At 53.9% G+C, this 24,998-nt stretch overlaps 1 protein-coding gene across 1 annotated transcript; it reads right to left on the bottom strand.

Moving 5' to 3' along the window:
• Nucleotides 1-1,917: 1,917 nt before the first annotated feature.
• Nucleotides 1,918-24,457, bottom strand: LOC104264014 (proton-coupled amino acid transporter 1). The gene is made up of 10 exons (XM_059825352.1): nucleotides 24,300-24,457; nucleotides 23,464-23,554; nucleotides 18,419-18,507; nucleotides 18,086-18,181; nucleotides 17,248-17,332; nucleotides 14,887-15,105; nucleotides 14,548-14,646; nucleotides 13,204-13,370; nucleotides 5,335-5,504; nucleotides 1,918-2,186 (listed from the first exon to the last, which is right to left on the bottom strand). The coding sequence occupies exons 1-10, from the start codon at nucleotides 24,440-24,442 to the stop codon at nucleotides 1,918-1,920; spliced, it is 1,428 nt and encodes a 475-aa protein (XP_059681335.1). The 5' UTR covers nucleotides 24,443-24,457.
• Nucleotides 24,458-24,998: the final 541 nt, after the last annotated feature.

The raw sequence follows: 24,998 nt of genomic DNA, 5'->3' as shown, positions 1-24,998 counted from the left end.
CTCCAGATGGAGGATTTGACTTAAAGCTTTGCTCTGCTCATGACCAAGCAATGCATGAGCATGCCAAAACCTTCACCAGCACAGATTCAGAGGAGATGAAGTGAGCCCTGAGAGATGCAGTGAGCAGGCAAGGGGTTGGAAAGGAGCAGCGACGCGGTGCAGACCCACCCTGCACCCAGCCGCAGGTCCACGTACCAGCACAGGGCACCCAAAGCAGAGCCAGCAAAGGGGACACAGTGCAAGACACTGAAACACCACACAATGAGGAGGCAGACTGCAGGGACACTGCTCTGCACAACCTCCCCCTCCCAGAAGCAGTTCAAATGCCAAAAATAACCCTAAGTCTCACTCATTCTTCATTGAAGATGTCAACACAGCCCACCGGTGCTATATTCACACTCCTGTCCCACCAGCACCAGGAACCTTTGCCCACCCGCAGGGAGACACGGCTGCGGTGGGATGCAGGGATAAAGGCTCTCCGAAGGAAGCCACCGTGCTGCCGGCATCTGGGAGATGCTGCGTTAGCAGGGAGGAGTTTGGCCCAGACACGGGGCTGCAGAGGGGTGGCTCAGCCAAAACATTTTTGCACCACTAGGAAAAGACATCCCATGGAGGATACATTTGCTCTCTTCTCTTAAAAAAAAAAGAAAACAGCAGAGAGGCAAGGAAACTCTCCAGGGAGGAAGCTGGGCTCACCAAGAGGAAGGAAAGCAGCAGTGTGGCGGGGACTGTCCCCCCAGGCATGCACCAGCCACACGCAAGAAGCAACAGGAGCACAGGGAGAAGCGCCAGAGAGCTGCATCCTACCAGAGGACAGGAGCTGGGGCAGAGGCAGAGGATACAGAGGGAGTGGGACCAGGAGATAAAGGGTAAAAAAAAAATATATTATGGGGGTTTTGTGTGTGATTTGACATTCATTATCTGCTTGCAGATGCAGCTGGAGCGTGCCAGGGCGAGCTTGGGCACTGTAAACAAGGAGATGTAATTTTGCAGCACGCGGACAGCACACGGTGACCCCCCATCCTGCGCAGGTAGAGGGCTCCCAGCTGAAGGAATCAGCTCAGACCCTCATTATGGCAGAGCCCATTTGCTCTCCACACACCTCGGATCTCTAACGGTTCCGAAAGCCACGCGTTAGGTATGTGCGCTAGATGGAGGAAAAAAAGTGTCACTACTGAAAGCGTGGCCCAGGGTTCAAACAAACCCTCCCAGGCCTGGGAGGTGCTGTGCCAGGTGCCCAGCTCCAGGCCCTGCTCAGCCCCCGAGGCAGCTGGAAACAGAGCCGGAGCATGGCAGGAGCCAATGCCCATGTCCAGGGATCCCACCACGGGAGACTCGGGGGCCCCGGGATGCTCCACACCTCGGACTCTGCCCTCCCTCCCCGCAGGGCCGGGGCGAGGAGGCAGCTCCACGCTCGCCAACCTGAGCTGAGGTTTCTCTGTTGCTACAAAAATAAAGTGCTGAGGGGGTGGGGGGGGTGGGGGGAACCGGCGCAAAAAAGAGCAGTCCTTGTTCCCCACCCTGACCAAAGGGATGGGGGAAATACGGAAAGGTTGGGATTTAAAAAAACAAAATAAAATCAAAATCTACATCCCCAGGATTCCTCACCTCTCCAAGTGACTATTTACACAGGTGCCAAGGGGGCTGTTTTGCTGTATCACCTGCCCAAAAAGCCCCCGCGGAAGGCACTGCCCCAGCCCTGGGCCAGATCCCACCTCCGCAGCCAGAGCCCAGCACAGGACCCTGCCGCAGCCGGAGCCGGGCAGCCGCGACTGTGGGCAGCCCCATCCTCTCGCAGACCAAACCCACCATGCTCCCCCAGAGGAGAGAGGAGACCGTCCCCAGGGGATCAGCAGCGCCCGGTGTCCGTGTGCCCCCGGTATGGCATCCGGAGGGACCGGCGGGGCAGGGGGACCGTCACTGCACCATGGCACTGGTGGTGTTCACAACAGCGGCGACGGGCGCTGCCAGCTCCACCAGCGCCTCGTATGTCCCCACCACAAAGCCCACGAAGCCGAAGAGGCTGATGGCGATGTCCTTGGCGATGACGAGGGGGTGCATGCCTTCTGTGTAGTAGGTGGCGATCTCCAGCAGCGGGGGGAAGATGAGAGCCAGGGCGCTGCTGCTGACAGAGCCCACCAGCGAGATGACAATGTCCAGGCGCGGGATGAGGATGGCCAGCGCACCTGGAGAAGGAGCGAACATGATGTCAGTGCTGCCGGATGGCTCCCAGATGGCAGAGACCCTCCTCCCCCGAGTCACAGCAAGCAAAAACCCACCACAGGGACGCCGTCTGCTTGAATCATACCTCTGCCCTTTTTCCTGACACAAGAGCTTTGAAAATGTGGCTGCATGTTTTCCAGCAATTCCTCCCCAACAAGGAATTAAGCCGTTGCGTTGAGTTAGCGAAGCGCAGCACAGAGACCAAACCCTTTTTGTCACCCTGGGCAGCAAGGTCCAGGACTGAGCAGGACCGGTGCCCCAGCAAAGAGATGCCGCTGGCAGAAGGGCAGCTGCTGGCACCCCCGGACCCTCGTGAGAGCCAGCACTCCTGCTCCACACACCTGGGGAGTCATAAAGCCTCAGAAACCCCATAAAAGCAGGAGACGGGAGGAAAAAGCCATCTCCCCCCACCCTGAATAAACCCATGTGGTTTGCATGTGTTTAGAGCTGCTCCAGCAGCAGAGCGCCCACAGCTCAGCCCGGGGGAAAACATTTGTTAGGTAAAAACCGCAGCCAAGGAAAACCCCCCTGGGAGACTTCTGACAGCTCGCACTTAGCGGTGCAAACTCCGGCATATTCCTGCTCCCCCTCCTCCTGCTTAGGGCCAGGGGAGGATGGAGGGATGGTGCCTTCTCCTTTCAACCTGCCCACAGCCGCCACCACCTCTGGGCTCCTCTTGGGACACCACAGTGTCAGCGTTTGGGGAGCAGATTTAAAATAAAGGATCAGCCAGGTCCCGTTTTGCAGCTGGGAGCGGTGCCCCTCAGCACACTCACGCACCGTGTGAGCTCCCCATCCACAGCAGCCTCAGCACTCAAGAGCATCGCTGCTGCTTTTTCATCAAACAAAGCCCGAGGAAAGGGCAACCAGAGCTCTGCACAACAGAAGAGCATTCTCTGCAAGCAAAGCAGACTTCAGGGCTTAATCAAAGTGACCAAGAGAAATAAATTGGTTTATTGCTTTGAAAGCTCTGCTTAGAAATAGGAGACACCTAGAACCATGGCAGCTACAGCCTCGGTGGAGAAGGGGCTCCTTACCGGAGGGATTCGTTCCCTCCCTGGCAATCGGCTGCAGGCGAGAGAGGTTCTTGGAGCCTCCCTGAGCCCAAGATCACCCACGGCACTGCAGGAGATAGAAGACTCGGGAGATGGACAGCAGGACACGCTCCTGCACATCGCCAGCACTCCAGCCCGGCTGTCAGCTGGATAAGCCTAGAGACGAACTGTCCCCCTACTATGGGGCACAGCAGCAAAGATCCCCACTGAGCTGACCTGGAGGAAGTTTATCCTGTGGCTCAGCCCTGCCAAAGACATGCTCTGCCAGGTCTCTGCTGCGAGGAGCCTCCCTTGTCCGGCAGCTTGTGGGGAGAGCAGAGCTGCCGACCTCTAACAGCATCCTCAGCACACCCCACCCCATTCTTTGGACTCAAAGTAAACAAAATTATTAAAACCCCCTCTAAAGCAAGCAGAACTGAAGCACCAGCTGCAGTCCTCAGCCTCCAGGGGCAACGGTCATGCTTTCCGCAGGTATTAATTCAAAGGGTTTTTAAGTGTGCTGGTTTTGAAGTCTAAGCTTAAAAGGCACCCATACACCCAAATTGCATCCTCTCTTTGGAAGCCAAAGCCATGATACAGGCTTGTTCTGCAGCCACGAAATCATCCAATGAATATTCATGCAATCGCCCCTAATTGCTTTTCTCCTCACCAACAGCCACAGCAATCTCTTAGATGGAAAGGTAAGGGGAGGAGGTACAAAGGAACCAGCATCCTTCCACCAACACCTCCGCTGCCTCCCATCCCCCAAACAGGAGGGTACAGCCACTGTTGGTGCCTAAAGCCATCCCATCACTCCAAGCCTTCGGTTCCCTGGCCAGGTACACCCCAACACCCGCCGGGAGAGGGTCCCATCCTGCAGGCAGGCTCCGAGCCCGACCACAGCACCAGGGTAGCTGGAGCACATGGTCCAGCACGGCAGGATTTAATCCCTACACTGTCCCTCCAGCTGCAGGCATCAAGGCAGAGTGCACTTCAGGAATACAGCACGGAGGAGACAGGGCTTTGCCCACCTCTGTTAATGCAGCGCTTCTGGCCCATCATTAGTGAGAGCCCAGAAATCGGCAGCACCCTGCTCTCACTCAGCTCCACTGCCCTCGAGTTAGCACCAAGCTCCTCTCAAACCCAAACCAAAGCCATCTGGGACACGAGGCCAGATTCCTGATGCTCAACTCTGGTGCATCAGCAGCATCAAGCCACGGAGAAAAGCTCTTTTTCAGCAGATGACGCCTGGGAGCTCAGCCAAGCGTTTCAGCTGTGCTGACAACAGCAAGGATTTAGCCTTCAGGAATCAAAGCCAGCCAGAATCAGATACTCCTGCACCTGATTTACTGCACACCTTTCCCAAAGGTCCACCAGGCTCGAGCCCAGCAGCCAGCTCCAGCAGAGCCTCACTGCAGGCACCAAACACCATCAAGGGAAAGGGACCATTTGGGGCTGATCCAGCCAGACCTGCCCTGTGGCCACGGGCACGTTGGGGCTTTGGTTACAGGTCACGTACTATTTGCAGTTGTCTTCTGATGTGCTACACGCTGCAATAAATGTGTGCGTGTACAGGAACACCCCTTCCCTCGTGGTCAGCGACCCCTTTGCAGCTGTGCCCCTGTCATGCAGGCACGAGGAGCCTGGCTGCACGCTGCCCCTGGAAAACAGCCTCCAGTCTGGGCTGCCCTGGCACTGGACCAGCTGCCGGGAGTATTTCATAGAAAGCTTGATGGGACTCGATGGCCCCCAAAAGTACCATCAGGGGGATCCCAGGCCAGAGGCTCCACAGGGATCTGCCACCTCCAAACGATGTGGGAAGTTTGCTACTCCTCCGCAGAGAAAACCAGTCCCATACAGAGGGGGCAGAAGACCACTGCTGCTGCTCCTTGGAAGCCACCTTGGCCCACTGGTTTGCATCAGCAAGGTCCAGGAGACTCCCTGCTGTGAGGGCTTTAGCAGCAGGGCCAGAGGCAGCAAGGCAAGCGGCAAAGAGGCTCTCAGCACCACCAGCCCAGGGCAGGAAGGAGGTACCGCGTCCTCATAGCGGAACTCGGACAGGCTGCTTTCTACTTACAGGTCACGCAAACCAGGGCCACCCTGAGGAGGAGGTTGACCAGCCAGCCCCAGCGCTCCGACACCCTGGCGACGAGGGGAGGGATGACGATCTCTGCAGGCACATAGAACTGCACGGCGTATGTGAAGAAAATCCCAAAGGAGAAGAGCAGCTTAACGGCTTGGTACAGCCTGCAAACAAGAGAGAGGAGACCCAGTGAGGCACGCTCTTCCTCCAGCCCCCACGGCACCAATAGCAGCAAGCAGAAGGGGAACGCTCTGCCAAGAAGGACTTCTGTATCCCAATGGTCTCCCCTCCCGAATGCTCTCCTGGAAAATTAGGGGTGATGCATTCAATCCACAGAGACCTTTCTTGGGCAAGAGATAGCAAGGAGAACGCACAACCTCCAAGCCACGGCAACACGTGCCCCCGCACCTAATCAGAGGCTTTAGTCCTGGCTTTGTGTAAGGAATCATAAGGCCAGGCATTGGGCAAGCAGCCTCTCAAGTGCTGTTTCCCCTTGGGAAAACTTGTGGGCACAGATACTGAGAACTATTTGGGGAAGGAAAAAAAAAAAAAAACCACAAACCACAACAACCCCCTGTCCTGCTCCTAACTCATTCAAAGGCACAGGGAAAGCTGATGTGCCCTTGGCCAAGGGACCAGGAGCCTTACTTGTTCCTCAACAAGTTGAGGCACCTACCAACATTTCTAGATGCTCACGTGTGCAGCACTGCCCTTGGCTGCCCAAAGTAACGAGCCCTCCCGGGACCTCACTCCCTACAGAGGGATACAGGCTCCGAACCACCCGCTCCACTTGACCAGGCTGGACTCTGCAAGGTCTGCGGTGACACAGGGTGACCTTCTTCATGATCACTGGTCCTAGTTTCAGCTGGGATAGTTAATTTTCTTCCTAGTAGCTGGTATAGTACTGTGTTTTGGATTTAGGATGAGAATAATATTGATAACACACTCATGTTGCAGTTGTTGCTGAGCAGCGCTTACACTAAGTCAAGGACTTTTCAGCTTCTCATACTGCCCGGCCAGGTGCACAAGAAGTTGGGAGGGGACACAGGCAGGACAGCTGACCCAAACTGGCCAAAGGGATATTCCATACCATACGACATCATGCTGAACAAAAAAAAATATGGGGGGAAGTTAGCCAGGGCGGGGGGGTGCAGGGCTGCTGCTCAGGAACTGGCTGGGCATCGGCCAGCGGGTGGTGAGCAATTGCATTGTGCATCACTTGTTCTGTATATTCTTTTACCATTAGTATTATTATTTTCTTTCTTTTCTGTCCTATTAAATTGTTCTCATCTCAACCCACAAGTTCTACCTTTTCTTCAATTCTCTCCCCCATCCTGCTGGAGGGGAGTGAGCGAGCAGCTGTGTGGTGCTTAATTGCTGACTAGGGTTAAACCACAACAGTCCTTTTTGGCGCCCAACGTGGGGGTCCAAGGGTTCAAGATAATGACAGATTTGATTGGAATGTGCTAGATCAAATTTATAGCTGTTATTGCTGTTTAGCTATTAATTGGCAGGCTCCTGTGCTTGCCATGGGGCTTGCTTGCCTTACTGTATATTAGAGTCCAGTGCTCTTTAGTGACTGCTTTTTGCTTACGCTGCTTGCTGTACTGCTTATCATCCTACTCTGCTGTGCCTGGGAACACGTTGATAACAGCAACGGTGATGTGCCTGGGCTGGCAGATGGCCAGGGCATCACTGCTCTTTCTGTGCTGCTGTAGTGGACAGGCTGGAACTCCAGCGTGAACTTGAGTTGATGGGACTGTGACCCGTGGATGGGTCCACACAGGAGCAGGACACCCCAAAGCGCCTGTGGCCGTGAATAAGTCCACACCACAGCAGGTACATCGGGAAGCATCTGTGGCCATGGTTATGTCTGTGCTGCAGCAGGTATGCCTCTGAAGGGACTGTGGCCCAAGAATAAGTCCATGCTGCAGCAGGTACACCCTGAAGCATCAGTGGCTGTGCATGAGGTCATGCTGGAGCACCTCAAAGCGTGTTCCCATGGATAAACCCACAACAGAGCAAGTACAGCCCTGGAGGGACTGCAGCCATGGGTAAGGCCATGTTAGAGCAGGTTTACTTCTGAAGAGACTGTGGCTGTGGGTAGGGTCACGCTGGGGCAGGTCTATCTCTGAAGGCATTGTGGCCCATGGAGAAGGCCCGGCTGGAACGGGTGCACCTCAAAGCTACCGTGGCTGTGGATAAGTCTATGCTGCAGCAGGTCTACCCCTGGAGAGGCTGTGGCTCAAAGATAAGGCTCCACTTGGAGCAGGTACACCCCTAAGGGACTGCAGTCTGTGGATAAGTCCAAGGGGGAGCAGGGGCAAGGGAAGGAGTTCATTGCAATGTTAAACCCTATGGTCTGGTCCAAAAGCACCAGGGTGGAGACTGTAATGGAAATCCCTTTAAATTATTGTAACCCATGACTTGATTTGCATGTTTAAGAATTACTATAGCAGGAACCACCCAAACCAATGGAGGACAAGTCTTACAAGAAGCAGAGCAAGTGCAGCAGCGGCCCGACCTGAGCTGGCTTTGGTGCCAAATAATTCCACGCAACACACAATCTCTCCTGTCTGAGTGACCACCATAACAGGTGAAGCCCAAAGTCACGGACTAAGTGAATTCAATGGACATTTTGTGGGCATTTTACAGACATTTTACAGGGGTGGCCCACAGACTTAGGGAACGGTATCTGTGTGTAGATATCAAAAGACAGGAAAGGTGGTGGTGATTAATTGGGGTGTATTGGAAAGTGTGGGGTCTGGGCATGACATAGATGGTATAGAATAAGGGTGTGGTTTGGGCTGGGATAGAGTTAATTTTCTTCCTAGTAGCTGGTATAGTACTGTGTTTTGGATTTAGGATGAGAATAATGTTGATAACACACTCATGTTGCAGTTGTTGCTGAGCAGCGCTTACACTAAGTCAAGGACTTTTCAGCTTCTCATACTGCCTGGCCAGGTGCACAAGAAGTTGGGAGGGGACACAGGCAGGACAGCTGACCCAAACTGGCCAAAGGGATATTCCATACCATACGACATCATGCTGAACAAAAAAACTGGGGGGAGTTAGCTGGGGGGAGCGCAGCCACTGCTCAGGAACTGGCTCGGCATCAGTCAGCGGGTGGTGAACAATAACATTGTGCATCACTTGTTCTGTGTATTCTTTTATCATTATTGTTATTATTTTCTTTCTTTTCTGTCCTATTAAATTGTTTTTTATCTCAACCCAGGAGTTTTACCTTTTATCTGATTCTCTCCCCTATCCCACTGGGGTGGAGTGAGCGAGCGGGTGTGTGGTGCTTAATTGCTGGCCAGGGTTAAACCACGACATCACCCAAACAACACCCAAATATCCAATAGCACTGGCACTTCCAGGAACCTGCAATCCCGACTTTTGGCCGGTGACCCAGAATGAAGTTGCATCCGTCATCCATCCCAGAGGTTCCTCACCTTGACCTTCACTAACAATATCCAGCCTCTGAGCTGACGGAAGAAAAAGAAAAAAGGTCCTTTTCTCCGATTTGTAACCAGCTGGATTTTATTCTCCATCTTAAACAGGAGATCAAGAATACCCTTAAAGAGGCTTATCAGCTGCAGCCATGAATATTTCACAGATTTCAATTACTGCTTGGCTTCTGAGTAGGGGGAAGAGGACAGCCCTGCTGGGATAAGTCTGGGCTTACAAACCAAATGTGACGCAAAAGTCACCACCACCGCCTGCAACTCAATCTCCTCCATAAAACAAAAAAGAGCAGCTATTTTTGGAATGCTGCATAACACATGTTTGGGTGGAAGACAGTTAAAAGAGCAGTTTGGGCTGAGCAGAAGGAAGGCAGAGAACAGAGAGGCTACAAACAGCACCTTAGGCTCACTCTGAGTCAGATCTCACCACGTCCCAGATCCTACAGCGATGCGGCAGTGGGACAAGCATGGCTGCAGGAGAGAGCCTGTTGCAGGTGGCCAAAAAGCCACCTCCCAGCCTTGTCTCTGTCCTGAGCTCCCTGACAGCAGAACAAGCCTCTCTAAAAGAGAAGTGATATCTACTGACATGACACATGGTCCTACCTGTTCCCCAACCCAAGACATGCTGACCAAGCAGGAAACATGGGTCCTGGCCATACCACTTGGGTAAATATGAAGTGGATCCAAGCTGAGGATAGTTGGGGCTGGATCACAAGGAGAGGCTGCAAGACCTGGGCTCCTTCAGCATGAAGAGAAGGTTAAGGGGGATGTTATTACTGTCTTCAGCTACCTCATAGGAAAGCACAGAGAAGAAACAGACAGGCTCTTCTCTGAGTTGCACAGCAAAGAACCAGGGGCGACAGGACAGAGCTGCATCCCAAAAAGGGTAGTTAATCACCAGAACAAGGGCCTGGAGAGGTGGGGAACCTCCCTCCTTACTGATATTCAAAATTTAAGTTGGCCCTGCTTTGAGCAGGTGGGTGGACCCACTGATTTCATGATGTGTTCTCCAACCTAAATTATCCTGTGATTCCACAGGCAAACTAAAGACAGAGCTATCACAGAGTCCAGAGTGCGCCAACTCAGCCACACATGACTTGAGCACACAGTAGCCTTGAGCCACCTACCCCATGGCCTGCATATCTTATCGTTCTATTCTTAGTTAAGTGATGCTGTAAAGCCATAAAGCGCTCCAGGGCAATCCAAGATTAAGAGATGTTATTAAAAAAGGTACAGAAGGAGGTTGGGTACCGATCCTGTACAGGTCAGGAACCAGGGCAACAGGCTCAAAGGGCATTTTAAATACCAAGAAGAGGAAGAGCTTAAGCGCTAGCCTTGACCCATGGAAAACATGGGTCCATGCAGGGCCCTGGAGAGGCACTGGTCTGCCAACCACAGCAACCACCTGCTTAGCCCAGAGAGCCAAGCCAGGCCATCCCAACAAGCTGCAAGAAATGGCATACTCTCCTTTGACCGTAAGCTCTGTCATTACCTACCTCCAACTGGCCAACTGGCAACCAAATATCTTTCCCCTCACTACAGCATTTCTTCACTCTTCAGATGGTGGGGTGAAGCAACCCTTCCGAGGATGCGAGGAGGGATTTCTGCATAGCAGTGTGGTATTTCAGAGGCCGTGGTTAGACCTGGGCACTGAGAACCGACACACTCCTCATTTGAGGAAGCTGCGGTTATAGAGAAATGAGGCTGGAAAAGGCCTTAGTCATCCTGTAACTCAACGATTCCCAACATGTTCATCGAATCTGTTCTAGAGACCTCCAGGCAACAGCTACAGCCAAGGAAGGATGCAGCATCTCCACCACAATCCTCGTCTTGTCTCCCATGCTGCAGGCAAACCCCATGACTTCTCACCCACAGCCTTTATGACCGGCTTCTGCAGCCCAACACCTTTTACTGCTGGGGAGAAAACCCTCAGGCAAAGCAGGATGGGCAAAACACTCATTTCAAGATCAAATCTTCACCCATCACCTACAGTTGAATGCATGGGAATACAGCGGTCAAGGCTTTAGCCCAAGTATCCCAACCCCTACTTTAAATAGCCCATTTCCAAGTCCAATGTTTACAGCCTCCATCAAATGTTCTGCCAGGAAGCAACATGCACAAACACTGAAGTGTTTTGCTTACTGAATCACAAGGACCACAGCACGCCTTCCCCAGAGGCAGCCTGCAGGAGCCCTGCTGCACACCCGGGCTTCCCCAGGCACTGCTTCCAAAGGGCTATTCTCTTCTCCCTACCTGAAAAACCCTACTTTTTTTTCAGAAAAGTACTTTGACAAAACATGTGGATACTCCAACAAACATGCATTTGAAATAGGACCTTTCTGTAGCCTAGCGAGTCACAGAAATCCATCCCATTACCTTCTCCTAAGTCATTCTTTAGAGGAAACAAAGCTGAGATTTCCCACAGAAGCCCCCGGGCAGCATTACAGGTCAGCAGATGTTACAGGCTGTGGCATGACCTGGTGCCCTGCAGAGCCTAAGACCTGGATCTGACCTGCTTTCCACCCTCAGGAGCAGCAGCAGCATTTCATCCCCTCCACACCTCACTTTAGCTTGCTGAGCTGATGCGATTCACACCCGCTGTGCTTGGCATGGTGGGATTCAGATCTCCCTACAACACAAGCATGTTTTTCCACCAGTCCCAGCCCTCCTCACTGTCAGCAGAGACCTGGCAGGGCTCCCAGCCCCTGCAGGGGACAAGGCAAGGCTCTCGGCAGGAGCAGGACCTTCTGCCACACCAACATCCAGCAGTTCAGTCACTACACAGATCCAGCATGAAGGAAAGTCCACACACTCAAATTGAAAGAAACCCACGTAACAATAATTAAAGCAAAAACAGGCTCTATATTCAGGGTTTTTTTAGAGTCCTTGTTTTCTCCAGAGCCCTAGCTGCACAGCACTAGGTCAGCATGTGGAAACCCACCAGTGACTCAAATTTTGAGTCCTGCCCAAATCCACAGCGTCAATGGGGAAGAGGCAGCAAGTCACACTGCACAGTGTTGGGCAGCTGCTAAGAGCAAGGAGGACGGGCTGGGGAGGGGGACATGCACCCCCAGCTCCAATTCTCACTCTGGGCTCTTGCAGGATTTCAAGCCAGCAGAGACATCAAAGAGAAACTACTGAACTTCAGAGTGCTCCTAGGCAAACCCAGAGAAACGGTGTTGCTGCAGGATGGCTTTACAAGAAGCTTCATGGCATCAAAGACAGCCCTCAGCCCCAGCTCCGCACCAAGGCGCAGGAGATGCTGCCATGCAATTGCTGCCTCCGTGGCGTGTAGAGTAGAGCTTCTCTCCAGCTCTCCTGTCAGCACCACATCCTGCCACACAGACAGCCCAAAGCAGTGTGTCATAAGAAACAACAGAGAACTTTTTTTCAGGACTTTCTCAGATAATCCCAAGAGGAGCAAGCTGGAAAAGGTATTTGTTCTCAATATTTGCGTGCTCCACACTTCTTGTCCCAAAGGCATGAGAACCCGCTTGCATTTCTCCTTCGGGATGAATATGGAGCCGTGACACTGAGCAACCACTCACCCCCAGAGACAGACCCTGCACACAGCCTGGCCAGCTGCTGCAACAGCCACCAGCCCTGGCAAGAGGAGAAATAACCCCTCTGGAAGCAGGTACAGGGTCAGGCCACATGTATTTCCACAGTGCTCCAGCCAGTGACCGGAGCCTCCCGAGGGGCCTCACCGGATCCCAGAGGAGGACAGACAGGTTTGGGACACTGCAGAGCTCAGCCCCCATGGGAAGGAAGGGGTATCCTCACGGCACCAGTGCTCACAGGCGAAGCGTCAGCTTGAGACAAGCCACATCCAGGCACAACATGGAGCCCAGGAGTGGGAGTTTGAGGTCCAGGGCTGCAAACAAGGAATGCAGCCCACGCACGGAGATGTCACATCTCACCCCCTCCAGGAGCTCCCAGCTTTGGGTTTAGTTTTTTATGTGCTTCATTTGGGGAAGAAAAGCAGTTTTTGCACTGTTCAATGACCTTCTGATATGGCCGCATGGGGGTTGTGTTCAACATCTGCTAGCCAGAGCGCTGCTTAGCCCCCAAAAAGACACCGCAAGGCTCCAAGGAAAAGGCAGGAGCTGCATCTACCCAGGCAGGAACCACCAGGGACCCCAAGGAAGCAGCCTGAGCTGCGGAGCCAAGACCAAGCTCAGACACTACAGCAACGAGCCTCTCTCCATCCCGTACATCAGACAACCCTTGTCAAGCTCCTTTGGACAGTTTGGCTACAGCACAGTTGGTCCTTCCCCAAGCTCACCCACATTAGTTCTCCTAAGGAGCGATGTCCCCTGCTGCCCCCTCTCCCGCCTCCCTGGCCGTGACCCTCCTTCGTCACCCCCCGTCCCCTCCGCTCCCCACAGGGACTCACCAGCAGTTGGGCAGGTTGAGCGTTATGCTGGCCTGAATGTCTGCACCGAAGCGTAGGTACCCCAGGACACTCAGGGTGATGTACAAGATGGTGACGATGGTCATCCCCACGTAGAGGATGACTGGGAACTGCCGGGGGTTCTTCATCTTGTTTTCCAGAGGTAGCACCTAGGAGGGGAGGAGGAGGAGAAAGAGGATGACAGAGCAGCAAGTTGCCCCCGTTTCTCTATACCCCTCAGCCCCAGAAAGCAGGAGGGGCAGCCCCATAGCCAAGCATAGCCCCCCAAGCCAGGGGACAGGATGGTCACACATGGAGCCCGGAGAACCCAGCTGAAAAAGCCGCTGGAGATCTGATTTCTGGGCTCCCATTTGAGACCTTCACGTTTGGCATGGCAGATTTCAACCAGGACAATAAAAAGAAAGGAAGGACAGAGCCAAGTCCCTCACCTCTATGCTACTAACACTTGCTTTCAAATACAGGACTTCAGCAAACATTTTTATAGCTGTCCTTGGTGGTGGGGATCTCAAGAAGAGACACAGTGGCAGGGCTGGTGAGGAGGCAAGACCAGAAAAGCTTTTATTTGCTTCCCAACCTCCAAGTCATGCGAGGAAGAGAGCATTTGTGCCTCACTGCTGGCAAGAGCCCTCTGCCCTGGGCAGAACATTCAATAAACACTCCTCCTGTAATGGATTTGGCCCTCTCCAGCCCTGTGTTTACACAGCCAGCTTAAATTAAGAGATGAAAACATTTTTTCCTCCTTTGAAGGGAGGTCCCGGAAACAACCCACAACATCTTAGCGAGCCATTAAGCTCTCCACCCACCCAGCTTTTTTCACAGACACAGCCGATCTATTTACAGCATCCCATGCGAGAGGCACAAGCAAATCCAGCCCCACAGCAGGCTGGGACCACGTGGCTGCCGAAGGGAGACCACATTTTTTTGTGTCATGTTTTTTGGCCTCCCACTTAGGCAGCTTCAGGATCCAGCCTGGTAACAAGAGTCAGGACAATTCCTCGTCCACAGGTCAGCCAGCGGAGCCAAAGGCAGCTGCCAGTGCAATTCCCATCAGAGCCCAAACTAGCGCCAGATACAGCCACCTTCAAAGCAGCAACCAACCTCCTGAGGTTTGGAGCATGTGCTCCTCCAGCCTCAGATGGAAGCAACAGCCTGTGACCCAGGAGATAGCCTGGAGGCTAAAGCTAACAGCATCATCCAGAATTTGGGCTACCGTCAGAGGAGTTCATCTGCAAATACAGCTGCAATGCAGAGCAGGTGCTGCGGCAAGCCCAAGCACAGGCTGAGCCTCCCATGCAGGCAGCCCCGCTGCCACACGTCAAGACTTACCACCCCGATGCCTTCGAAAGCAAAGATCGCAGTGCCAAAAAACAGAGGGTACGTCTTCCAGGCTGCTGCTAGAGGCAGGTCACTGGGATCAGGAATGTCCTGGAAAAAAGCCCACGCAGAGTTCAGACGTGGGGAGGATGGGGAGGACCTGGCCCGCTCCCACAGCTCCCTGTCGCAGCCCCACGCTGCAGAGAAAGCCCTGCAGAGCTGAGGGTAACCGCCATGCCCACAGGAGCGAGCAGCACCCCACAGCATGCAAACATCCCACTGTTGAGCTCCCTCCACCTGTCAAAACACGGGACAACACAGAAATGACAGAGGGGAGCCGTACGCACATACCCTGACGATGTACTGGTAGATCACGACGAGACTGACAAGCATGGCCACGTTGGCCAGCATGGAGAAGATGGACAGGACCTTGAGATTCTGGATGAATGTGAGCAGCACCACGAAAGGCAGGAGGGAAAGCATGTATAGCCGCGAGTCCATGGTGGGGACCATGACCACTGTCTTGTTCGAGCTGCAGTCATTGGTGGTCCCGTTTGTTGCAGATATAACCTGGGGAAGCACAGGAATGTCTGACGAACCCAATCACGCAGGTCTGAGAGCCATGGATCTTGGCAGCCCATCCCAGGTGGGTCAGAATGCTACCCCATCAGCTCACTTTCATAGATAGCTAGTCAATTAAAAAAAAAATCAAAGCAATACAGGTTTTCAGGTGGTTTCAAAGCAAATCCCTGTTACCGTGCTAGGAGCAGAGGTGGGACTAGCTATAGCACCTGAGCCAAGACAGCAAAACCTGCCTGAACCCAGGCTCGCTGAGCACACGAATCCGGCAGCCAAGCGCACCGACGGCAGAGGTCGGTTTGTGCTGCCCATGTAGCCAGTTGCGAAGAGAGGAAAGAGGCAGTAAGTGCTATTTCCTCAAAGGTCCTTTTTCTCTTGCTGCACCACGTTGCACTCAACGTCACACATCCCTTCAGCTGCTCAGCGCCCTGTTCCCATGCAAGGACATCTGGAAGCTACTGCTGGCCTCCAACTTCACTTTCTTCATGGGAAATCATCCTTTCCTTGGGGTCGTTCATCCCAAAGGCACGCCAGGCCACATGCTTACCTCTAGAGACAGTTCTGCCCCAGGAACTGGGTGGCTGAGCCATCCCTCCCAAAAGCATGGGCACGCTGTGGATCACCGATACAACCACGACCAAGCTGGTTCAGGTACCAGATGCCATCTGGCTACTGCAGCAAAGGGCTGCCTGCTAACTGATTTAACCTGCTCCAGAGCAAGTCCGCCCCAAAGGAGAGGCTAAAGAGCTTCTGCGCAAATCAGCATCCTCTGTTGGAGAGGGCAGCGCAGAGCCACACACCCACAGGGCAGCGCTGCTCGAGCCCCAGCCTGCCCTGCCTCTCCACGGCTTGTTCCAAAGCCATTTTCCAAACCAAAGCTCTGCCCAGCACAGCGGCACCTCACCCGAGGTACCACCTGCACCATCGGACCCCACCTAATGTGGTATTCCCCCACAGCAAAAAGAAACAAGCAACACTCCCCTCTCTCCACCCAAAAAATTCCAAAACTGAGGCCAAGGTGTTTCCCAGCTGTGGCCTAAAATGGGTTGGATTTGCAGGTTTCTGCAAACTTCCCTTGGGGCTTGAGCCAGCCTTCAGTCTCCGCTGCGAGGGGCTGAACAGAAAGAAGTCCACCTTGAAACGGCAGCAAGGGGCCATTTGTGGGGAGCAGGGGCCAGCCGCAGCCTGGCCCGGTGCACGCGCCCTGCTCGCTCCTGCTCTCAGGGCTGTTGGCATCAGATCACTGGCGTTCACCCATTTACTCCTCCCCGCCATCCTATGGGGCAGCACGAAGGGAGTCTCCTCAGCTGCTGCTCCCAGAGCAGAGGCAGAGCCTGTCCAGCCCCCACCACCCACTAGCAAAGCCCCCTCGCTCCCCGGGATCCACCTCTGAAGCTGATGGGCATCAGGGAAGGGCTGACGAAGGGCATGGCCGCGGTGGTAGCGCCTGGACCACCGCTGCAAGAGCAGAGGAGGAGCACATGGGGGAACAATGCTGAGCGATGCCTGTGAGGCATCGAGCTGGTGGAGGCTGGGAACAGGGCCTTGTTATTCCCAGCTTCTCACAGCACGGGAGCCAGCCAAGCAGTTCAGGGTTTCTGTTTATTTCCTCCCGACACCTAGCAGAAGGAAACTCTTTCCCTGACGGTGTAATTAAGCTGCAGAGCCATGGGATGAGGCAAGAAACTGGAATGCAAACAGGTCCAAGAAAGAGAGAAGATATGTTCACGGCAGGTCCCAGTACCCATACGTTACCATCTACACAGAATATCAATAAACCAGTAACTAAGGTGGGCAGGACATCAAAGGCACAGTCTCTCTGCTGTCACCACTCTCCTGCCTTCCCTCACTAGGAACGGCCCCTGCGTCCCCTGGGCAACACAGGTGGCTCCAGCGCCTCTGCACATGGAGCGAACTCGCAGGGACTCTCAGACAAACCTGCCCTGTTTGAATGGGAAAACTGATCCTCCAAAATACCCGGGCAGAGGAGCAGTATGTTCCTGAGCAGCATCAGCTACAGCAAGCAGACCTTTGGTGAAGAACAGGGCTGTGACACAGGAGCTAAGAACAACCCAAGTGCCTCCACACACCCCCTCACCTTCCCCTTGCTCACGAAGGAGGAGTAAGTCTAACCTGTTTCAGATTGTCGGCTAGAAAGACAAAATACACGCAGCAGAAACCCAACTGAGTGATGATCAGGAAAAGTCCCACTACACGCCTAGAAAAGAAAAAAGACCATTTGTTAGCCAGGCCATACAGAAATAAAAGCCCACTTGGGTTGCTTGGGGCTGCACTGGAACACTGCAGGGATGCTGCTCTCCCCAGGGTTTGAGGTGTGCAGGTCAGAGCACGCCCAGCTCACTTCTCCTCAACGCTCAGGGAAGAGGACTGTATCTCCATCTAACCTCACAGATCTCAGGCTCTCCGATCTCCCCCTCCCATCCCCTCCACAGGGTCAGGACCAGCCTCAGGAGGAAAGTCACCCCCTTGGGTTTAACATCTCCAGTCTGCTGCTGAATTGTCACAGCTGGAGACAATGCTCCCTGGACACAGGAATAGGTGGATGTTCCCAGCATCTGATGTGCTATGTGATCCGTATGCAGCATGTGTACAATGTGATGTGGGACATCCACAGGGCTGGTAGCATCCCTGGGAGCAGCTATTAGACATGCTCCATGTCTAACAAGATGGGCCAGCACTGCAGCACATGTTATTTACCCCTTTGTTATGCTGTGGAGAATTACTTCTCCCACCTCTTTAGTATAAACCACATCTGGTTGGGGACAGGACTGGGTCAAAAACCTCAACATTAGCCCCCAGAGGACACTGAGCACTCAGGGCAGGTGAACCAAATAACATTTTATGTCACTTGTGTTCATCTGCCAACACAGCTGAGAGACCAGCCGGTTCTTCTGCCCTGGCTGCAGCACATGCTGGGCTTAAAGACAAGTCCTCGGCCTGGAACAGGTACCTTCCCCAGATGGCATGTGTCCGCAGCCAAGCGCTGGGAGTTGACTCCAGCCCGTACATCACAGCACCCCCGTAGTCCACAAACTGCTTCTGGAACCTGTTCAGAGAAGAGAAAGAGAAGGGACATAACATCAGCCCCGTCTGCTGGTTCCCAGGGCAAAGGATGACATTAATGGGAAAACAGTTCCCGTGAAAAAGCTGAGAAGCAGTTCCCGACTGAGGCTTCGACACGGGCAACTTGCTGCTGGGAGGCTTCAGAAAAACCACAGGGCTTGTTGGGAAGAAAGGAAGAGCCATAGGAGCAGTAGTGCCGAGAAGGGGAGTTGCTCCTTACCTGTGGCAGAAGTGATGGGCGCATTTCACCAGGATGCCCATGCAGTGCACAGCCACGACTCCCATCACCAGCAGGCTCACAGGACCCAGCTGCAGGGGAAGAGAGGGGGAAGGCTGCACTCTGATGGCCAAAGGCAGAGCTGCACGATGGGGTTTACTTCCAGACGAAACCCCACAGGCTGGGTGAGCTGAAACACCGCCGCAGGCTGAACCTGACCAGCCCCCAGGACTGAGCAACCCCAGAGAGAGCCACGAGCTTGGCAGAAATAGAATCATAGAATCGTTTAGGTTGGAAAAGACCTTTAAGAACATCAAGTCCAACCGTAAACCTAACACTGCCAAGTCCACCACTAAAACATGTCCCTAAGTGCCTCATCCACACGTCTCTTAAATACCTCCAGGGATGGTGACTCAACCACCTCCCTGGGCAGCCTGTTCCAGTGTCTGACAACCCTCTCAGTGAAGAAATTGTTCCTAATATCCAGCCTAAACCTCCCCTGGTACAACTTCAGGCCATTTCCTCTTGTCCTGTCACTTGTCACATGGGAGAAGAGACCAACACCCACCTCCCCACAACCCCCTTTCAGATAACTGTAGAGAGCGATGAGGTCTCCCCTCACCTCCTCTTCTCCAGACTGAACACTCCCAGCTCCCTCAGCCACTCCTCATCAGACTTGTGCTCCAGACCCCTCACCAGCTTCGTCGCCCTTCTCTGGACACGCTCCAGCACCTCAATGTCCTTCTTGTAGTGGGGGGCCCAAAACTGAACACAGGATTTGAGGTGCGGCCTCACCAGTGCCGAGTACAGGGGCACGATCCCCTCCCTACTCCCGCTGGCCACACTGTTTCTGATACAGGCCAGGATGCCGTTGGCCTTCTTGGCCACCTGGGCACACTGCTGGCTCATATTCAGCCGGCTGTCGACCAACACCCCCAGGTCCTTTTCTGCGGGGCAGCTTTCCAGCCACTCGTCCCCAAGCCTGTAGCGTTGTATGGGGTTGTTGTGACCCAAGTGCAGGATCTGGCACTTGGCCTTGTCGAACCTCATACAATTGGCCTCAGCCCATCGATCCAGCCTGTCCAGATCCCTCTGCAGAGCCTTCCGACCCTCGAGCAGATCAACACTCCCGCCCACCTTGGTGTTGTCTGCAAACTTGCCGAGGGTGCCCTCAATCCCCTCCTCCAGATCATTGATAAAGCTATTAAACAGAACTGGCCCCAGTACTGAGCCCTGGGGAACACCACTTGTGACCGGCCACCAACTGGATTTAACTCCATTCACCGCAACTCTTTGGGCCCAGCCATTCAGCCAGGTTTTTACCCAGCCAAGAATATGCCCGTCCAAGCCATGAGCAGCCAGTTTCTCCAGGAGAATGCTGTGGGAAACAGTGTCAAAGGCTTTATTAAAGTCTAGGTAGACTACATCCACAGCCTTTCCCTCGTCCACTAAGCAGGTCACTCTGTCATAGAAGGAGATCAGGTTAGTCAGACAGGACCTGCCTTTCATAAACCCACGCCTGATTGCCTGGTTGTCCTGTATGTGCCATGTGATGGCACTGAAGATGATCTGCTCCATAATCTTCCTCAGCACCAAGGTCAGGCTGACAGGCCTGTAGTTCACTGGATCCTCCTTCTGACCTTCTTGAAGATGAGCATCACATTTGCCAACCTCCAGTCCACTGGGACCTCCCCAGTTAGACAGGGCTGCTGGTAGATGATGGAAAGTGGCTTAGTGAGTGCTTCCGCCAGCTCCCTCAGTCCCCCTGGGTGGATTCCATGCGGCCCCATAGACTTGTGGGTGTCTAAGTGGTGTAGCAGGTCACTAACCTTTTCCCCTTGGACTGTGGGGGCTTCATTCTGCTCCCTGTCCCTGTCTCCCAGCTCAGAGGGCTGGGTACCTGCAGAACAACTGGTCTTACTATTAAAGACTCAGGCAAAGAAGGCATTAAGTACCTCAGCCTTTTCCTCATCCTTTGTCACTATGTTTTCCCCCCGTGTCCAGTAAAGGATGAAGATTCTCCTTAGCCCTCCTTTTGTTGCTAATGTATTTATAGAAACATTTTTTGTTGTCTTTTATGGCTGTCACCAGGTTAAGTTCTAGCTGGGCTTTGGCCCTTCTAATTTTCTCCCTGCAAAACCTCACAACATCCTTGTAGTCCTCCTGAGTTGCCTGCCCCTTCTTCCAGAGGTCATAAACTCTCTTCTTTTTCCTGAACTCCATCCAAAGTTCTCTCTTCAGCCAGGCCAGTCTTCCCCACCAGCTCATCTTCCAGCACATGGGGACAGCCTGCTCCTGCACCTTTAAGACTTCCTTCTTGAAGAGCGTCCAGCCTTCCTGGACTCCTTTGCCCTTCAGGACTGCCTCCCAAGTGACTCTGTCCACCAGGCTCCTAAACAGGCCGAAGTCAGCGCTCTGGAAGGCCAAGATAGCAGTTCTGCTGACCCCCCTCCTTACTTCTCTGACAATCGAAAACTATCATTTCATGATCACTGTGCCCAAGACGGCCTCCAGCCATCGCATCCCCCACAAGCCCTTCTCTGTTCACAAACAACCGGGCTGGCCGGGCACCTTCCCTAGTTGACTCAATCACCAGCTATGTCAAGAATTCATCTTCCACACACTCCAGGAATCTCCTGGACTGTTTTCTCTCTGCTGTATTGCATTTCCAGCAGACATCTGGTAATTTGAAGTCCCCCACAAGAACAATGGCTACCGACTTCTCCCAGCTGCTTATAGAATATTTCATCTGTCTCCTCATCCTGGTTGGGTGGTCTATAACAGACTCCCACCATGATATCTGCCTTGTTGGCCTTCCCCCTGATTCTTACCCACAGACACTCAACCCTACCATCGCCATCGTTAACCTCTAGACAGTCAAAACACTCCTTGACATACAGGGCCACCCCACCACCTCTCCTTCCTTGCCTGTCCCTTCTGAAGAGTTTGTAGCCATCCAGTGCAGCACTCCAGTTGTGCAAGTCATCCCACCATGTTTCTATGATGGCCACTATATCATAGTTTTCCTGCTGGACAATGGCTTCCAGCTCCTCCTATTTGTTGCCCATGCTGCATGCATTGGTATAGAGGCACTTTAGTTGGGCTATCGATCCTGCCACCTTTTTGGGAGGAGAAGCCCTAATTCCTATGTGACTGATCTCAGGCGCTTCCCTGGTTTCTAGCATGTCAACAACCCCTACGTCTTTGCTGCAGCGTGGGTCCCCATCCCCTACCTCCGCTGAGATGGCACTCCAAAGTTCCTTGCCAGCACACCTCTCCTCAAACACTGGCGTGCACCCCCAGGCTTATCATCAACAAGCCTGATTTTATCCCTTTCCCCCTTCAAATCTAGCTTAAAGCTCTTTCAATGAGCCCTAACTCCTGTGCCAGGATCCTTCTCCCCCTCAGAGACAGGCATTCCCCGCCTGTTGCCAGCAGGCCTGGTGCCATATAGAGTGACCCACGATGAAAGAATCCAAAATTCTGCTGGTAACACCAGTCTCAGAGCCAGGTATTGATCAGCTGGCTCTTCCTGTTTCTTCCCTCATTGTTCCCTGTCAATGGAAGGACGGAGATCACCACTTGTGCTCCCGATCCCCTGATGAGTTGTCCCAACACCCTGAAGCCTCTTCTTGATCGCCCTTGGGCTTCCAGTTGCAACTTCATAGCTGCCTACCTGAAGAATCAATATTGGATAATAATCTGAGAGCCATACCAGGGTAGGAAGTTTTCTTGTCACGTCTTTAACACAGGCCCCAGGGAGGCAACAGACTTCCCTAAGAAGTGGGTCCAATCTGCATACTGGGCCTTCTGTTCCCCTCAGGAGAGTCCCTGATGACTATGACCCATCTTTTTTTCTTTATGGAAGCCGTTTTTATGCAGAGCGTAGGCCGGCTTAGCCTTGGTGACACCTCCAAGCTAGGTGAACTCTCGTCTTCGTCATCATTTCGTTCCACTTGCAGAGCCTCATACCTATTTCGCAAGACCTGGGAAGGTGGGGTAGTAACAGAGGGGGCTCGTCTACCGCGCCGGGCAGGAACTTGTTGCCATTGCCCCCTATCCCTTGAGTCACCTCGTTCCGCTGGGTGGAGAGAGAGGAAAGGGAGTCTGATGCAAAAGAAGCAAGTTGGGGCAGTTTGGGCGTAGCAAAACACTTCCAGGATAGTTTGAAAAACAATCTCGCACATCCCTATTATACAGGTGACAAAGAGGTCGTGGTCTGGATAAAGGAAGGAAGTTTTCTTTTTTAATTATTTTTATTTTTCAATCTGAGCAACGGGAGCTCTGCACTGCTGGGCAAGGAAACCCAGAGCAGAGCAGCGAGATGCCCCCATCTCTCACACGGACAGCGGTCACTGGGGCATGATACTGACACAAAGAGTTGAGCATTGGGACAGAAGCGGAAGAGAGATGCGACAGCGGCCGGGGGCTGCTGTTTGACCACCGAGAATGACCTCAGCCCTCAGACAGCAAAACAGCATCACATCCTCCGATTTCGACACGGCCAGAGCTGCAAGGCTGGGCCAGCCCACGTGAAACCCCACAGAGGGAAGCACGCCACCATCTCCCATCACCAGCCTTAACTGCTGACCGACGGGGCCCGTTACATGCGTGGCGTGCTCGTAGGACCCTCAGGAGGCACACAGCATGCTCAGCACGGACCGTCTGGGACAAGCGAAGGCAGAGGTTGTGCTGAACCCACCACCCACAGGACCAGGACAAGGAGATGCCACCCGAGCGCAGTGTTTTCGGAGAAAGGGGTTGATGACGCAGAGGCCAGGGAGGTAACGCCCAGGGAACCGGTGCCCTGCCTGACCCCAGCAGAGGAAACCACAGACCCGACTCGCACCCTGAACTCCTCAAGACCAGCCGGCACAACGCAGGAGCAGCAAGGACAGTCTCAGCAGCAAACAAAGCAAGCCACAGAGCCCAAGGTGCAAAAGCTCACAAGCTGCCAAGCACCGAGAAGCATCTTGGCAGGGAGACCAGCCACAGTGCCCCACGGCTGCTCTGCCCCACAGGCAGCAGTGGGGAGAGAGCCACCTTACCAGGATCCCAGCGTTCTTCACAGCCAGAGGCAGCCCCAGCAGTCCCGTGCCAATATTCCCCTTCAGGAGATGGATCAGGGTCTGGTACCACCTGAGGGAGAGAAGATGCAGAGATGACCGTCAGCAGACGCCCGCACCCACACCACGGACAGTCTCAGCCCTCGGCTCATCCTGCTCAGGGTCCAGGCACCACTCTGAGCTGTGGTGGCAAACACACACAGATGTCCAGATCCTGTCCCCTGAACCCAGCTCAGCCCAGTGGGACCAAGGAAAGTCTGGAGGCAAAAACTCAGTGAACAGATTTTGGGTAAGCATTTGCAGAACTGGCTTCAAGGCAAAACCCAGTGCAAGCACAGCTCAGCACCAAGGGGCTGCACAACAAGAAAGTCTCTGATTTGAAGGGATCGGTCTCCCTCAGGCAGAGACAGCATCCTCTGCACAACTGGATGAGTAAGGCACAAGGAAGCCCCCAGGGCACGGCTGCAACATGCCCACCTATCCTCTGAAGCTGGACATGCTGTTTGCTTACCACAGCTCCCCACCAAACCCAGGTAAAGTGGGGGAATATTGGGAAAAGCATCAAACACTGCCTGCTGCTGGCGAGCCCAGCTTCACCAGCAAGCAGAGAGCCATGGTGGGGCAGCTGCTCGCTTGATGCCAGCACCCCACGGAAGCAGGACCACACCTCTGCCCTCGCCACCCCTAGGAAGGATTCCCCATAAAACTACAGCTGCACCATCCTCCAGCAAAACCGGCATGCAGCAGGGAGCCACTGTTACCTCCTCCACCCTCCCCAGGTGCTGGGCCAACCCAGGAGGGAGGGAAGTGTCACTCACGTTGTCCCGTTGGTCTCCCCGAAGCGCTGGTAGGACTCGGGGTTGGCGAAGCCGTTTATGCCACCGGGCGGGCTCCCCTCCGGTGTAACGTCCGTGGAGCTGTAGTCGTTGTAGTCCTCACTGCGGAGGCGCCGGGTGGACATGGTCCCTGTGGAGGGAACAGCATTAGGGGTGCCCAGCTCAACACCGCCCTTCTCAGGCTCCTTGGGGTCAGCCATCGTGCAGAAAGACTGGCTCATACTGCCGGAGCAAGGTCTCCTCCAGAGCTTTTATACAGCAACGCGCTCCCGCCCAAGCAATCGCAGAGCTGGCATGTCCTAAGGTCAAAGGCGTATGGCACGTTCCCACTGGCTCTTCCTGCAGGCTCGTGCCCCCAGCTCGGGCACACCCAGGCAGGACAGGCTCGGGATCCTGCAGGCAGAGCCTGGATGCGAGCCGCTTTGTGTCAGACAAGGGACCTGTGTACCCCTGCTCTAAGGATGGCGAGTGTGGCACCACAGCCACAGGCAGCAGGGCAGGAAGGGACATTCTGCCAGCGTGTCCCCAGCCCTGGCACTCGGCACTGGAGCTGTCAAGAGGACACTCAGGAAAGAGTAACCATTTTTAACCCACACACAGTTTGTTGCAAGGGAACAGCTTGCTCTCGCCAGGGAAGGGAAAGTTTCCTAACTTTTTTTTTTCTTTTTTTTTTTTTAAATT

This window comes from Gavia stellata, chromosome 16 (genome assembly GCF_030936135.1).
Source record: "Gavia stellata isolate bGavSte3 chromosome 16, bGavSte3.hap2, whole genome shotgun sequence".
NCBI lineage: Eukaryota > Metazoa > Chordata > Aves > Gaviiformes > Gaviidae > Gavia > Gavia stellata.
This window is presented reverse-complemented; position numbering and strand designations above follow the sequence as displayed.

Bases quoted from the DNA above. Each gene is read 5' to 3' on its own strand.
- LOC104264014 (XM_059825352.1), bottom strand. From the start codon at position 24,442: ATGTCCACCCGGCGCCTCCGCAGTGAGGACTACAACGACTACAGCTCC. The intron at 18,508-23,463 runs GTAAGGTGGCTC...CTTCCCCTGCAG, and splicing joins TGAAGAACGCTGGGATCCTG to CTGGGTCCTGTGAGCCTGCT. The intron at 15,106-17,247 runs GTTAGACTTACT...GTGCTTCCCCAG, and splicing joins TAGCCGACAATCTGAAACAG to GTTATATCTGCAACAAACGG.